Source organism: Sceloporus undulatus, chromosome 9, assembly GCF_019175285.1.
Source record: "Sceloporus undulatus isolate JIND9_A2432 ecotype Alabama chromosome 9, SceUnd_v1.1, whole genome shotgun sequence".
Taxonomy (NCBI): Eukaryota; Metazoa; Chordata; class Lepidosauria; order Squamata; family Phrynosomatidae; genus Sceloporus; species Sceloporus undulatus.
In genome coordinates, this window is record NC_056530.1 from 5,718,172 (window position 1) to 5,735,756 (window position 17,585).

The 17,585-nt window shown below is 40.1% G+C and overlaps 1 protein-coding gene across 1 annotated transcript in view; it reads right to left on the minus strand.

Annotated features, from left to right (window-relative positions):
• The window catches only part of YTHDF2 (YTH N6-methyladenosine RNA binding protein 2), a 31,510-nt gene that overhangs the window by 4,855 nt on the left and 9,070 nt on the right, over positions 1-17,585 (minus strand). The window contains exon 4 of the mRNA XM_042440435.1: positions 10,726-12,315. Coding sequence (XP_042296369.1) covers positions 10,726-12,315 — 1,590 coding nt within the window. The remainder of the gene's footprint in view (positions 1-10,725; positions 12,316-17,585) is intronic.

The window sequence follows — 17,585 nt, forward strand, 5'->3', positions numbered from 1 at the left end:
TATTAACTACCTCTGCCCACGGATATTCCTGCTCCATACTAAGGACCGCATCGAGAGTATGACCCGCACAATGTATTGGCCTGTTGACCAATTGGGAAAGGCCCATGGTTGTCATGGATTCCATGAACTCCTGAGCTGCACCTGTTAAGACTGGTGTCGAGTGGGATGTTGAAATCACACAGGACTAAAAGTCTGGGTGACTCCAACAGCAACTCTGAGACCAGTTGCATCAGCTCGGATAGCAAGTCTGTTAAGCAACGGGGTGGACGGTATACCAAAAGAATCCCTATACTGTCCCTGGTCTTCAAGCGTAGGTACATACACTCGAGGCGGTCAGTCTTCCAGACAGGTATCCTGGTTGGGATGAGACTGTCTCTATAAACCAGAGCCACTCTGCCCCCTCGCCCACTTTCCCTTACCTGCTCAACAACAGCATACCCAGCTGGGAGAGCTTGATTCCAAGTGATGACACTATCTTCTCCTAGCCAGGTTTCTGTAAAACAAGCCAGGTCGGCATTCTCATCCATGAGGAGATCATAGATAATATGAGTGCCCAAACGAAAACGTCTTCCAGCACATGGGGATTACCCAGTGCTGGGGGGGGGGCTTCTGCCCTCTGGGGTGGGGCTTCAGGGGCAGGGCTCCCCCCCCCATCCGAGCCTTCAGCTGCCGCTCCAGAGACAGCTAAAGGTCTGGGGGGGAGGAAGAAGAGGAATCGGGACACACCACTCCTGGCCTCCAGCCGCCTCCCCCCCTCACTATCCCCGGCCTCCAGCTGCCTCCAGAGAGGCACCTGGAAGCTGGAGAGAAAACTGGAAGCCAGGAAGGGTCCTCCTGTGCCACCTCCAGCTGCTTCCGGAGAGGCAGCTGGAGGCCGGGAAGGGTCAGGAAGGAGGAGGAACAAGCGTACGCTTTTTCCTCCTTTTCTCCCTGCTGTTTGCAGGGAGAAATGGTGTTGCATACCATCTGTGGCACGCATGCCATAGGTTCACCATCATGGATTTAAAATCTAGTTAGAAAAGCACCTATCATATATACTCAACTGTAAGTCAACCTCATGTATAAGTCGAGGGCAGGTTTGGGGGTCAAAATAATGGATATTGATATGACCCATGGATAAGTCAAGGGTAAACCTTATGTAACATGTAACAAAGAATCTAAAGGAAGAAGCAAAGGAAAATAATGCCAAAGAACCTACAAAATTCCAGCAGGCATACTTTTTTGTGATCACATTAAAGTCTGGATGGATGAGAGACTAAAAGAGGGTCAGTGCTTCCAGGACAGATTATACTCTTGCCTTTAACCAGGGGATGGCTATTTTTTTGTAAGAGTCAAAGTGCAGTACCTACCTACTCATGGATAAGTCGACTCAGGTTTTCTGGGTCAATTTTTTGATTAAAATTTCTAGACTTAAACATGAGTATATACAGTAAGCCCAATGAAATAAACCTATAAAATTATCTTCTTCATCCAAAAATGAAAGGCCTACATGAAGAAATGCCATCTGGTGAACTGAAAGACCTAGATGAAGAAATGATGTTTAAAAGACTTTAAGGACTGTAAACATTAATATACTTTCAGGTGGAAATCACTGTAATTCTACATGGGATAAAAAGTTATGTCCATGGTCAGACACTGGATATTATGGGCATGAGAGAGTACTGAAGCTGTAGAAAATCCCATCAACACAACTACTGTATATATTAAATCATCTTCATTTGTATCCAACCTAATGGAACATACCATACTAATTTTTTTTATCACCTGCACTAGATGTCTATTCTAGAGGAACTAGAAGGCAAGCCAGCTCCAACAGGCCTTGCCTGAAAGAAGAAGAGCCCTCCCTCTAGCCACCATCTTGAGAAAGAGGAAGGCAAGCCAGCTTTAACAGGCCTCTGAGGGAGAGCAGATCTGCTGGACTTTTCCCCTTCCCTACTGTCATTCCCTTCTCCTTTTGTGTCTTGTCTTTTTTAGATTGTAAGCCTGAGGGCAGGGAAATGTCTAATTAACAAATTGTAAGCTGCTCCGATAGCCTTTTGGCTGAAGAGTGGGGTATAAATAAATAATAACAATTATTATTTATTATTATTATTATTATTATTATTCAACTGAAAACCTAATTTACAGTTCTGTAATGAACTTTTAAAGGGTATAATAATTTTGTTGATCCAATTCATTGCTATGCTTTTTTTTTTCAAATGTGGAATCTATAAAGTACTGATCACCCTAATCCAGGTAGGGAAAGTGTGGGCTGCCAGCCCCAAAAGTATAGCCCCCAGCCTCTGGAGTGCCCTTGCAAAGCAGAGACTTCCAATGTTTTAAACAGAAAAATATACTTGTCATGCCTTGGCATGGACAAGCTTTGGCTTGCTGTGGCAAAAAAATGTACAAAACGTTCCCACCCCCCTCCTTCCATCCCTGATTCACTCCAGTCCCAGTTTAAAATCTCATCCCTGTCCCACATATGCTCCCACTCCTTCCTTCCATCCTCTTCACTCCAGTCCTGGCTTAAACAAATGTCTAAATAAGCCCTTCAACCTTTCTGCAGTTGCCCAACCCATACTTAATAAACAAGACAAATTTATGCAAAGTATTATTCCCTTGAAAAAAATGAACACTGGACAGAAGAAAATCACATACTGGTGGAAGAGGAGGCAGAGTTCAACAAATGGATCTTCCATAGTTTCATCCTATTTCATCTGGTAATTAAATATGCAAGAGATGCACAGCTTTTTATGGCATATATTGATGTGAGTGTAGCTTTTAGTTCTCAAAACAGAAACCATCTCTGGGGCAAAGCACCAAAAATGAATACTGATTTGAGATTATTCTGTTGAATTAGAGTACAGTGGTACCTCGGGATACGAAATACCCAGGTTACGAAATTTTCGGGATACGAAAAAATCCCATAGGGAATTATTGTTTCGGGTTACGAAAAAACTTTTGGTGCTTTTTTCGGCTTTTTCGCACGGAATCGCGGCTTTTCCCCATTAGCGCCTATGGCAATTCGGCTTACGAAGGCTTTTCGGGTTACGAAAGCGGCCGCGTTACGAATTAATTTCGTAACCCGAGGCACCACTGTACTCTTTAAGCTGGCAATGGCAAATCATATCTGTTTCTTGTCTAAGAAAAAGCCATGAAAATGCATGGGGTTGCCAGAGGTCAACAGCCAAGTTGAAGGCTCCACAAGCACTCACGCATGCAAGCACTCACACACGCAAGCACTCACACATGCAGAGAAATAACTCTGAAGGTCCACACTAGTTCAAACTGTGTTCTTATTAAAAAGGTGCCTACATCTAAATGAGTTCAATAAAGCTGTATTTTAGTCCATATTCTTTTACATTTTTATATAAAGGAAACAGTAGGGCCATTGTGTGGAGATGATGAAATGCTAACAGGGACAGAGAAAAGGTAGAACCACTCAACACCTTCTTTGCCTCTGTCTTCTTACAAATTGAAAAGGATGCTCAACCTGAGGAGCATATGACACAGTAGGGAAATTTAAACACTTTAACAGTTTACTGACAGTTGTTCACTGTTAGACCAGTATCCAGTGTCAGTTGCTTCTTTTTAATCACTTTATTTTATAATGCAAAAAATGCCATTCAAAAATAAATTCTTCAATTAATGCAAGTTCAACCATACCAACTCCGAGAATACTGTACTTTGTATGTTTTTTATATATAATCTACATATATTCAGATTTATTAAGCATTAAAAAATCTATAGTTTTTGTGGGTTTTTCAGGCTATGTGGCCCAAAAAACCCATAAAAAACTATGGATGCCAGCCATGAAAGCCTTCGACTTCACATTAAAAATCTGTTTTACTGAATGCTGTAAATCATAGCAAAGCCTAATTACTTTGGATTGTTAATGTTAGAAAGCATTAAAGCATGGTTGATCAAACTTTCTGATACATAAAATAATGTTTCACATTATTAATAAGCATGATTCAATTTTAAGTAAAACATTAACACAAAAAACTGGTTAAAACAAAAAAGTTTTTTAAAAAAACAAGTGGGTTTTTCCAACTCTGATAGGAGCATTCTGGAATTTCAAATGAGAGAAACTCAACCTGCAGTTTAATTCTAAGCTAATTATAAAGTTATTTTAGTGAAAAGAAGGAAATAACTTATTTAAGATGTTAATATGCTAATGCCAATAAATGGATATTGGAATTGCCAGAAAAATTTATTGGCGTTATTTGTAAAATGGAGAATTCCCTATTGTCTTTTGCTGGTAGAAACTGAATAATATGATAATCCATCTATTGCAATAAGAAAACAATACAACTTTTGATGGGTTCTGAATATTAGTAGGGACAAATAAGTAGAATTACTTGCAAGGCATTTTGCCATAGAGTATGTAAAACTATAGAACACATAAACCCATTGGTAAAAAAGTTGGAAATCAATGTTTCACTTGTTTTCTTTCTGTTTTTGGGATATACACTGGTGCCTCGGGTTACGAAATTAATTCGTTCCGCCATTCCTTTCGTAACCCGAAAATTTCATAAGCCGGAAAGCCTATAGCTGCACTTTGCAGCATTTGAATTTCGCGCCGAAATGAATTTCGTAACCCGAAAAATATTTCGTAACCCGAAACAGTTTTTGCCAATCCAACTTTTTCGTATCCCGGAAATTTCGTAACCCGATCATTTCGTATCCCGAGGCACCAGTGTAGATAGATAGACAGATAGATACACACACACACATACCCCAATTTTTTATATATGTAGCTGTTCTCTAGTTTGTTTCCCTACCATTTCTAGTTGTAGTTTTATTACACTGGAAATCTCATCTAATTATTTTTTTTAATATATAGAATTATGCAGAGTCCTTTTATCTGACATCTTACCCTACTGTATTGATTTTACTGATTGGTTGTATAGCTTGATTTACAATTAGTGACTGTATGAGCCATACAAAAAGTAATACAAGAAATTGTGAGCTATTTGTAAAATAAAATAATCTGGAGTAATCTGGAATAAAGAGAGGTGTTTATTTTTATTTCTCTAGTCCTTAAGAAATCGCAAATGAGAAATGGAATGCTTTTTTTCAAGAGGCCCAGTAGACTACTAATGCTGTTGCATTCCTTTAAGTCAATTCTTACTTACAAGGTTTTATCATAGGTTGTCTTTTTTGTTTTGTTTTTGCAAGTTTTCTTAGAGCGGAGCTGCCTTTGCCTTCCTCTCAGGCTGAGAGGGTGTGAACTGCACAAGGCAACCTAGTAAGCTTCCATGGTTGAACAGGGCTCTGAACCATGGTCTCCAGAGCCTTAGGCCAATGAACAAACCACTATACCACACTGGCTCTAGTCTTGTGAAGAGCAACCCATATACTCCTACATTCACTTCTTAAAGGTAAAGGTAGCCCCTTGACATGAATGTCTAGACATAACTGACTGTAGGAGGCAGTGTTCATCTCCATTTCTAAGCCGAAAAGCCAGCATTGCTCTGGTGGTCATGTGGCCAGCATGACTGCACTGAAAGTTGTTACCTTCCCACTGAGAAGTGGTACCTATGTATCTGCTTGCATTTGCATGCTTTCAAACTGGTAGGCTGGCAGAAGCTGGGACTAGTGACAGGAGCTCAACCCATCATGCAGCACTTGGGCCTCTAACTGCCAACCTTCTGACCTTTCGATCATCAGAACTGGCATCTTAACCCCTAAGCCACCGCATCCTAAATGGCTGAAACTACCACTGTCATTATTCCTCCAAGCTGTTTTCCTTCTAACCTTCTATGCTAAAGGAGAATCCAATGTGTGTTACTAGGCTTAAACTAATCCTTCAAATTAGCAAATATCATGCTTTTTAACAGCTGGAAATCATGTCAAAGTAACAGCTAAGGCAATATTCAAACCACCAATGTTTATTCTGTTCCATATCAGAAACAGCAACTGCAAACTATTCAAAATTGGCTCGAAGGATTAGACATAAATACCAATAAATGTGAAGTAATTTGTGAATTACACTTCCAAGCCCCAGGGAAAGGGACATGATTTTCAGAATCAGACTGGTATCAATATTTAATAGATTTTAGGCAATAAAAAGCAGAGTATTTGTTTGGATTTAAAAACATAGTATTTTTAATCATGGTTTTCACACACACACACACCTGCGCAGCACACAAAAGGTCCCAGGTTAAATCCTCAGCATCTCCTGTTAAAGGATCAGGTGAGTAAGTTAAGAAAGAACTGACAGAAGATCATGCCAGTTAAAGTAGACAAAATTAGGCTAGAAATTGCTCCACCTAGAAAGTCCACTTCAGCTAGACATGTTCCTATGATTCAACTGCTTTTCTGTTCTAAAGTTAGAACAGTAAACTCTAATGAAACCGAATCAAGATATTGTTAAAACACTGATCCATTTGCTAGGTGCAAACATAGTTTCTGAATTTGTAAAAGTAACCCTATCAATATTAAATCTTTCTTAGTTTTGCATTTATTGCTCCAATGAAATGCAAAATCCATTCTGCTAGGTGAAATCTTATGTTGGCACAGGGTTAGGAATCATGCAGCCTTCTAAATGTTGTTGAACTGCAATTTCAGTATCCTTCACCCCAACCAATGCTAGTTAGAGCTACTCTGCTTTGCAATCCAAAAATATCAGGAAGGCCACATTATTCCTACATCTGCTCTAGAGCATCATGACAACAAGAGGGTTTAACATATACATGAAACCGCTGGGAGAGTTTGTCCGGAGTTTTGGGGTGCAGTGTCATCAATACGCAGATGACACTCAACTCTCCTACTCCTTCCCACCTCAATCCAAGTAGGCTGTCCTGGTCCTAAACCAGTGCCTGCCTTCAGTAATGGACTGGATGAGGGCAAACAAACTGAAATTTAAGCCAGACAAGACAGAGGTGCTCCTAGTCAGTCGGAAGGCAGATCGAGGAATAGGGACCCAGCCTGTGTTAGATGGGATCACACTCACCCTGAAGACACAGGTTTTCAGTTTGGGGGTACTCTTGGACTCAGCTTTGAACCTGGAGGCCTGGGTCTCTGCTGTGACCAGGGGCGCTTTTGCACATTTAAAACTTTGCGCCAGCTGCACCAATTCCTTGAGAAGCCAGATCTGGCCACGGTGGTACATACCTTGGTTACATCACATTTGGACTACTGTAATGGGCTCTACATGGGGCTGCCTTTGAAAAGTGTTTGGAAAATTCAGCTGGTTCAAAGAGCTGCTGCCAGGCTGTTAACAGGGGCAGATTACAGAGATCATACAACACCCCTGTTGAAATAGCTTCATTGGCTGCCAGTTTGTTTCCAGGCACAATTCAAGGTGCTGGTTATTACCTACAAAGTACTATATGGCTCAGGTCCACGCTATTTGGCAGACCGTTTCTCCTGGTATGAACCGGCCCGGACTCTGAGACCCTCTGGAGAAGCCCTTCTCTCCGTCCCAACACCATCACAAACACAGTTGGTGGGGATGTGAGAAAGGGCCTTCTTGGTGGCTGCTCCTAAACTCTGGAACTCCCTGCCCAGGGAGAACAGAATGGCTCCGTCCTTGATGGTCTTCTGCCGGCAGGTGAAGACTTACTTGTTCACACAGGCGTTTAAGGAATTACTATAAGGACAGGCTGGGATATTGGACCAGTTTAAAAATTTGTTACAGTTTTTTCTTTTTGAAATATGTTTTATTTTTAATAACTATTTGTTTTAATATTGTAATAATTTAATTCCTTTTTAATGTACTTATTATTATTATTATTATTTATTCTTTAACTTAATTTAATTTTTTTATGTTTTTAATGCTGTGAAGCCACTCTGAGTCCCAGTCCTGGGAAGAGAGCAGGATACAAATAAATATAATAAATAATAACAAATAAGAGGGTGATTTGTGCAGTAAAATATATGTCTGGATTCTAAAGGCTGGAAAAATTAGAATCATAGAATCAGAAGAGACCGCAAGGGCCATCCAGTCCAACCCCCTGCCATGCAGGAAATCCAAATCAAAGCATCCTCAACCATCCAGCCAGAAAATATAATTCCTATAAAGTTAATCATTTCCAAATACAGTCCTCCCTCCGTTCTCACAGACTTGGGATCCACGTCCCTTGATTATCTGCACAGGGCAAACAGAAGGAGTTAAAATGGGGGATGTGGGGGCTTGAATATGAAAGGTTTTCCATTTTTGTGGGGTGTCTGGAACAGATGCCCCACAAAAACAGAGGGAGGGTTGTATTACAGTGCTACTTTCACAGATGTTACAATTCTAATAGGCAAGTCTCTATTTAATGAAACAATTGTACTTGTTGATTTTTTTAAAAAGTTACATATCAGCCAAATTGAAATCCTGAAGCTTCAAAGATTAATAATGCAAAATCTCTTAACATCCTTCTACCAATGCAGAAACAAGAAGCTTTTAGGAGCAGGACCTCCAAAATAAAAGATGAACTGACATTTAATTGGTTTGATATTTAAAACTGAGTATGAGAGTAACCGGTAACTAGGCAAGTGAAGAGGTTAAAGACTCGGACACACACAGCTGCTTTGCACTGAATAGTCATGTGACACATTAATAGAGCAAAACTCTTGCTTAACAAATGGGTCTTAAAAGGCAGCAATCAAATGAGTCTTAATCTATTCAAAGTTAGGTTATGTTCTCATAACATCTTGGACACATCTAGAACTGACCCATACTGATTATGTAGAAGTAAATTTGCAAAGTACAATTTCAATATGCATCAGTCTTGGCTGCAGAACAAACCTACACTGATTTCATTAGAAAGATCACTTTTGCTTAGCAAAATCTCTAGGCACACAAATATATAGTTTTCGGTGGTTTTTTGGGCTATGTAGCCATGTTCTAAAAGAGTTTATTCCTGATGTTTCACCTGCATGTGCCAGCCTGAAGATGCCAGCCACAGATGCAGGTGAAACGTCAGGAATAAACTCTTCTAGAACATGATTCTATGGCCACATAGCCCGAGAAACCCAGAAAAAACTATGGATGCAGGCCATGAAAGCCTTCAACTTCACATTGGAAATCGACACAAATCTTCTGCTTTTACCCATTTGAGGACACATTGCTTATCTTCAAAATGAAAAAAGGCCCAGATCTTTTAAGTTAAAAGCATATGTTTCAACAACCATATCAGCATTTAACATCTTCTGTAATGCTGTTTATATACTACCTAAATGTTAATAAAGTAATGTGTGGAACCATCAAAAATACAACTTGGTTTTAAAAAAATAAATAACTATGATTCTATGCTTTATATTCTCATGCTTGTCTGCTATTCTCCATTGCTGTACCTTTTGTTAGATCTACAACTGGTCACAACTCAAAAGTCTTATTTTATCCACACTAGTTTCATTTCTTTACTAATGCTTTGACAACATGCATGCTCTATTATAAAAATTACACGGGAACCCCAATTTACAGTCCTGATAAGATTACAGTCACCAAGGCAGCTGAATGCTGTTGTGTTTTTAACTACTGTATGTTAATTTTATGTTTAATTGTATGTTAATTTTATAGTATTTTAATTGTTTTAAAATTTTTATTGTACAATTTTTTAAATGTTTTTATCTTGTGAACTGCCCTGGGTCCCTTCCTGGGAGAAAGGTGGCATAAAGATGAAATAAATATTATAAAATACTCATAAGTGGTGATATACATGAAACAGGATCATATATCGGAATCTTTGCCGTTTTTAACCCGCCTTTTAATGTTTGCTTGGGACTGAGTTAATCATGTTTAAACCTACTGTAATTAGTGAGACAACTCAGTCATAATAACAAACATAAAAGCCAGTTATTAAGCCATGACTTAAGTCTGGTTCCAAACAAAAAGGAGGAAACAATGTCTCTGCCAAATAGTTACTTAAATACACCAAATATATTAAGTATTTTTCTCAATTACCTGAATACAGTACAAATCATCCTGCAACTAGATATGCCTAAATGAAGTTTGGACTGGTGTTTCCCAAACAGCAGTCTCAATGCCACAAAGTATCTTTTGAAACTGAGATGAGTTTCAAACGTAATATATTGACATTAGTTTGGTGCATGCTACTCAGAAGTAAAAGGCTTTGGGCGCGTTGAACTTATGTCTCTGCCATTGACAAGCAATTTTCCATCAGTCACTCAGAGAAAACAAGCCTGTTGTATAAGTTTAGTCAACAAAGTGGCAACTGTAAAGAATGGTGAAAGAAACAGACAACCATAGATGCATTGTGAAAGCAGCTTTCAAGTGGTCTCTAGAGGGCTCAAATTCTTTTTATGTGAAGTCGGAGGCTTTCATGGCCGGCATCCATATATTTTTGTGGGTTTCCTATTTTGTTTACTTCGACAAGAATTACCTGACCTGGTTGTTTCATTTCATGTGTCTCATTTGGAAGAAAAGTGGAATATAAGCAAAATTTAAATAAATAAATAAATAAATGTGTATATTGTTACTCTGTCATAAAAAAGTTTGCTAAATCATGTTGAATTACGCTTATTTTTTGGTGGTTTAGAAAACTACCCCATGTTATTTCTGCTTCAAGTGCCAAATTTTCTGTTAAAAAACTAATTTCCAGAAACCCAGCTATTTAATCAACTGATGTAAAGCTGTACCACAATTGTATACCCTTATTTATTTTATTTATATGCTGCCTTTCTCCTGGAGTGGGACCCTGTTCACCATGGTCAGCTCCATAATATACAACCAGACCTAACTTTCCTTTGTCTCTCTTCCTAACTAAATCCTGGATGTTAAGTAGTTACCTTTTTCACATTTTCTTCCTCCTCTTGGCGTTTCTCATAGTGTGAGAAGTCATCAAAGATAGAAGTGGTGTGCTTGTAGGTAGCAATGATTTTCAGCACCTGCTTCGCCTTTTCCAGAGGCACCTCTTGAGTGTCCCTGGAGTTGGTCACTGGTTTATTCTCATTGTTTTCTAGGCGAATGTGTCGCAGCTGACTGTTGGGAACGTCCTTGACAAAAATCCACCTCACATCAAAGCGTCCCTTCCACTTGTCCTGGGACCACACACCTGCACATGTGTTGTAGTCCACAGCAGACTTCATTTCTGCAACTCCGCAGAAATGACCACTGCCATTGACACTGAACAGTAAGTAAACAGGACCTTTACCGTTCATTGATCGGTAAGCAGCATCCAGTCTCTTATTACCATGCTCTGTACTGCACCAGATATTGTATTTAATAGAACGATGGATATCATCCTCAGAGTAACTCTTTATGATGAAAACCCGGCCATGTTTTGGGTTCCAGTCAAAATCCTTAGGATTGTAATTGTTGATGGATCTCAACTTCTCCAAAACTGGATGCGGCTCCAGAGGGGCAGAACCAGAAGTGGCTTGAGACTGTCCAACTGTAGTACCATCTACTCCATTCTGGCCAAACCCATTGCCACGGTTACGAGGTGCAACCCAACGAGCTGGCTGAGCTGCCTGTTGCTGCACTGCTAACTGAGTTGGCTGGGGTGGTGGTGGTGGCGGCAAGGGTTGTGGCGGCTGTCCCCCTGAAGGCTGCACAGTTGGTGGGCTGTTACTCATCTGCTGACCCATTGGTTGGGGAGATATCTGGGTTGGGGGCTGACCAATATTCTGAACTAAAGCCTGGGAAGGGGTTTTTGCCACTGGCCCTTTGTTATCCCAAGTTCCAATATCCAAGTTATGTTTTATGGGGGGTGGTGGAAGACTTGATCCTGAAATGCCATTTTTAGTCTTCAGCTTGGGCTGTTGTTTTGCAGGTTTACTAGCAATATCAGCCCAGGATGCTGGTTTTGGAGGAGCGATGGTAGTTGGGGGCAGACTGTTAGAAGCTACAATGTTACTGGCAATGGATCCACTGCCAACAGCAGAGCCAACAACTTTTGGAACATTGCTTGCTACATCAGTGCTGCCTAGCTTCAAGGCTGCCATCCCTTGGTCTATGGTATTCATGCCAGGTGCCTTATTCAGGGTCTCACTGGCAAAAGCAGACTGTCCCTCAATCATGGCTCCACCCAGTGAGCTTGGTGCATAAGCATAGTTACTGCTATATCCAGAACTTTGGGTTGATTGCCCCTGAGAACTGTTATTGCCCCAAGCTGAGAAGTCAATCCCACTTGGAAAAAAGTTAAAGCCATGCTGTCCAAGAAATGGTGTGCTGCCAAGAGCCCCTGGCTGTCCAAACATGGCATCTGGGAGAAAGTGAGGCTCTCCATTGCTTAGTTGTCCATAAGATGTTAAGTAGGGCATAGGTGGATCACCCCCAGTAGACCAAGCTGCTTCGCCTAAGGAGTAGGAGAATCCAATGGATGGGCTGTAGTAATTCGGCAGGTAGGAATCTGACATTGCAGTATATGCGTTGTTCTGGAACAGAAAACCAAGACTGAATAATCAGATAAAACAGCACAATGCAGCAAATTACATTAAATGCCCTTACATGTCTTTCCCTCAAGTCATCCTTCTGTGACAGAATCCTTCAAATTTGTCATTAACCAGGAAGGATATCTGATTTTAGAGTGAAGTTCTTCATAAAATAAGGGTATCCCAAATTTTATCTAAACATAAAGCAATTTCAAAAAGTACCCTGGCACAAAAATACCCATTTGTCTAATGGTTTGCACTTTTTAATACAGTAGATAAATGGATAGATGGGTGACAACTATTACTGGATTGATTACAGGAATGATTAACCTTTTTATACAGTATATCAAAAACCATGTGCTAGCACAGTGGGCAAGGATATTAATATCTGATACACAAACAGGAAAGTAGAGCCTGGGGGTAAAATTCACTAAAACACAAAATCTCCAGAATGCTGGCTGGGAGATCCTGTGAGTTATATAGTCTTAAGACATTATCTTCCAAACTCTGGAGCAAAATTATAGCTGGATCCAGACTTTCATCTTTGTCTTTCGATTTTAAAGATTACAGCAAGTTCCAAACTAGCTCAATGGTTAAATTTGGCTGATACTGAGAAACATTTGGGGATTACTGATTTCAGTACATTTCACCAATGACAAAAAGCAAGCTGTTTCTCCCCTAAACTAACACCCTCAGTGGCAAGAAATGTTCAGATGATGGTTGATCACTTACAATGCCAAATTAAATGTACCTCACCTGTAGTCATCAGTATTATAATAACTACTGTTTCAATGGGTGTCTGCAGTTTAAACACATGAAATATTTTTCAGCAACTAAAAACTTTCAAGATTAACCTGACAGTCTTTCATTTACTGTCTCCACTTACTTAAAAAACCAAAAACCTTCCTACATTTTCTACCTAATATTTTAGAGGGGGAAACCCCCTGAATTCACTCTAGATTTAGCAGAGGCAAGCCACATAGAAAGAAATATGAGGGAATGATGGAAAGTTTTTGGCCTGATCCACTTCCCAAAATCTGAGCATAATTTTGTCACTGTAGCCCGTACTCTTTTGTATTGTAAATAGCCATTTTGTAAGATCATAGCGCTAATTTCCAAAGTTTTTCAGGTCATTGATAGTACCATGCAACAAAAAGTGTGCAATTATCAAGTGCTGAACTCTGGCTGTCATGAAGTTGTCTTCCTGCAGAAGAAAACTGCAAATAAAATCCATAAGAATATGATACAAACACTAGAGTGACAAGTGTCTGTCATACCCAACTGCGAAGAAGTTGTGTGCCAACTTTCAGCATGGCCAAAGATACAGGAAGGTCTGGGAGGCCTTAAACAGTGTCAACTCCAGAAACTGTTGTAAGTGTTCGTGACCTGGTTTTCACAGGTTGGTGAAATCTCAGTTAAAATTGCTGAGATACAAGAAATATCCCAGGAATGCACTGCGTTTACACAGTGAGCACTTGATATCCACTGGGATTTAGTTCCAGGATCACAGATCCATGATCTATGGATGCTCAAGTCCCATTAAATAGTAAAATGGTCTAGTAAAATAGTGTTCCTTATATAAAATGGCAAAATCATGGTTTGCTTTTTGGAATGTGTGTGTGTGTATGTGTGGATACAGAGGGCTGACTCTAATTCATAGCTATGCAGAAGCTGTCAGCCAAGTGGGTGTCAAAATGTTTGAATGCTGTCCAGAAATAAAATAAAGTGGATATCTACAAGTTGATCTTGTGGCATTTTGAAAAATCTAGTGATTTTTTTTAATGACTTATCACTGTTGGTGCAACATGGTTTACACACTATGATCCAAAGACCAAACTACAATCCTTGCAGTAGCAGCACTCAGGTTCTCCATGCCCAAGAAATTCAGGGCACAAATGTCAGCAGGAAAGATGATGGTCAGTTTTTTTGGAAGGTGTTTTGCTAAGTATCTCCAGAAGGGCCAAACAGTTAAAGCTGTGACAATTCAAGAGGGCATTGAAGGAAATACAGCAAGGGATGCGGCGGAAAGGTGTTCTTTTTTTGCAGGACAATGCCACTGCTGCTCACAGAGCCAGTGAGACAATGGATGCTTTGAAGAATTTGGGAGTTGAATACACAGACCATGCACCCTACGCGCTGAATCTTGCTCCATCTGACTATTTCAGTTTCAAAACTTTAAAAAGAGTTTGAAAGGAAGGAAATTTAAGTACCAAGTACATCAAACTTTAGGGTATGTGGAACAGCAGATATGGCTCACTTTTCAGCAACCTTGCATAGAATCATAGTTGGAAGAGACCACAAGAGCTATCCAATCCAACCTTATGCCATCAAAGCATTCCCAACGGATGGCCATACTGCCTGCTTAAAAACCTCCGAAGGAGGAGACTCCACCACACTCCAAGGGAGCTCTTACCATTACAAAATTCTTCCTAATGTTCAGGTGGAATTTCTTTTCCTGTACCTTAATTTGAATCCATTGCCTCATGTCCTAGTCTCTGAAACAGCAGAAAACAAGCTTGCTTCACCCTCAATATGAAATCCCTCCAAATATTTAAACATGGCTGTCATGTCACTTGTTAATCTTCTCTTCTTCAGGCTAAACATAACCAGCTCACTAAATTGTTATGAAGCTATGGTGCTGGACAGCTCCCATGAACCTACACAAAATGTCACATGACTGTTTATTTATTTTCAAGTTAATGTTTTATTTATCTGTATTATATACTTCCACAAAAATTTTCAAAGCAGCATTTTAGCCTAATGAACAACTAATACCAGTGTGAGAAAAAAGTGATTTGCCCCAAATCGCCTCCTAAATTTGACACTTAACTCTACCTTACTTAAGATATAAATACCACAGCTAAAAGCTATTTCAACACTCATCTGTATCATATAGAATATTGACAACAAGGCAGTATTCCTACAGGAACAGGAACACTCCTTCCTTGAATTAGCTTAAGCATCTCATTCTGATTTACTTGTTCACTGTAACTGTCACTGATTTCAAGGGTGGTTTCCTCACACTGTTATAGGAACTAGAAATAGCAATAAGCTATGCTGCCTCTTCCATCAGTATGAATATTTTCACTCAGCAAATCTCACATTCTCAAACTGCTTAATTCAGGAATCAGAAAAAAGCTGCCCAGGCCCCCTATGTGGCTTCCAACTCCATGCCAAAAAAAATGACTGCACATGGTAACTTCAGGACTTGTGATTAATGAGGGGATACCCCTCACCATCTGTTCCCACGGCTCCCATGTGCTGCAAAGCTGCTTGCAGAAATCTCCTGTGCTCCCACCATGAAAGGGGGCAGCTTTGGAGGAGAGGGAGAGTCATTGGCAAAGCCAAGACCTTTCTCCAATCCTGGGAGTCCTTGCCATATTCATGCTTCCAAGGCAGCAAGAGAAAACGAAGAGAAGAAAAGGACTGGAGTGGCTGTAGTGAAGAAGTTGCAGAGCAATAGCAAACACTTCCTACTGGATCTCCCTCTGAAGCCAGCTCTCTCTATTGAGCCGGCAGACCCTGAGCTAGGGAAGCCTGAGCTAAGGATGGCCCTTCACCCATGCTCTTGGGGTTCTCTGCCATAGGCACCACCAAGGAAGGGGGGAAAAGGCAGGAAAGAGAAGAAGGGAAGGCCAAGAAAACTATCAAACCGCTTTTGGCGAAAGGAAAAACTTCGCTGGCTCGAAGAGACACGTCCTGCTAGGAGCATAGGCAGGAAGAAGACTAAGGCCCAGGGGGGCTCGCTCCTCCCTATCTAGGGGCCGATCCTTGTTCTATTGTCCCTGCCTACAGGAGCGAATAAGAGGAGCTAACCCAGAATACAGGAGGTTAGGACCCTGTCTGCTGGGAAAATATGTATTTTTCAAATCTGGTAATGAACTTCAGTTCCAGTTCCAATCTCTTCTCTTTTTTGGCAGAACTGAAGGAAATGTAGCCATAGGAGCAAATGGATTTACATAGCTCCCTGAAGGATACATAGCAAACCTAGTTCAGAAGCTGTAAAAAGGATACTTTCCTAATATTTAAGTTTCACAATACCCTTACCCTGCTAACATATGAAAAGGGACTAGGCATTCTAGTCTGTTGAACATAACTACTGTATATACTCATGTATTCGTCTAGAAATTTTAGTTAAAAATTGACCCAAAAAATCTGAGTCGACTTATTCATGGGCAATGTAAATACTTTAACTCTTATTTAAATATGAGCCATCCCCTGGTAAAGGGCAAGAGCATAATCTGTCCTGGGAGCACTGGCCTCTCTCTATTATCTCATCCATCCAGCCTGTAAAGTTGAGCACAAACAGTTATGCCTACTGGAATTTTATGAGTTCTTTGGCATCGTTTACCTTTGCTTTAGATCCTTTAGATCTTTTAGATCCTTTGTTATCTGCCCCTAAGTTTTACCCTCAACTTATTCATGGGGTCAGAGCAAAACCATAATTTTTGCCCCAAAACCTGACCTCGACTTATACATGAGATCAACTTATAGCCAAGTACATATGGTATTTAGAATAGTTATCTCAAGAAGTTAGTAATTTATTTCTCTTGTGTACCTCTGTAACTGCAATCTTCAGTTTTGCAACCTAATCTTATGCCCACAAGTAAATTTATAGAAATTAACCAACCACGTTAAACCTGTGAAGTAGACTCACTATTGCTCTAAAGTAGTGATTTCCAAACTTTCATCCTCCAGATCTTTTGGAATTCAGCTCCCAGAATTCCTGACTGTTGGCCAAGTTGCCTGGGGCTTCTGGGGGTTGAAGTCCAAAACACCTGGAAGAATAAGGTTAGGGAATCACTGCTCTAAACTCTACCTTAACTGCTATTATTATTTTTAAAAATCAAATTCAACATTTTGGCTCCTTCAGCAAACTTCACAGTCCTTTAAATAAAGTGCACTTAAGCTGAAAGCAGCAGTTCTCTTAACCATGTCAGAAGACTTTATTTTAAATGCAAAAGAGAAATTAACATAAATGAACGTACCACTGTATACAGAGACTCTAAAAATGTAAATCTTAATTAAAGTTAATTAAAACAGAGTCCACCACCACCTACGTAGACTGAGGAAACGTGCAGATGGTAAGAGCAAAATGTCATCCTATCTCCAATTCACTAGAAATGGGCCAATATGGATGGTTTATCTATCTATAGCATAAAATCTATTCCAGAACTCTCAAGAGGCAGGGATAGAATACGACATACCAGAAAACATAACAGCTATTGCCAATGATCTGGCCAAAATATTCAAACATCAAGAAGATTTTGGCC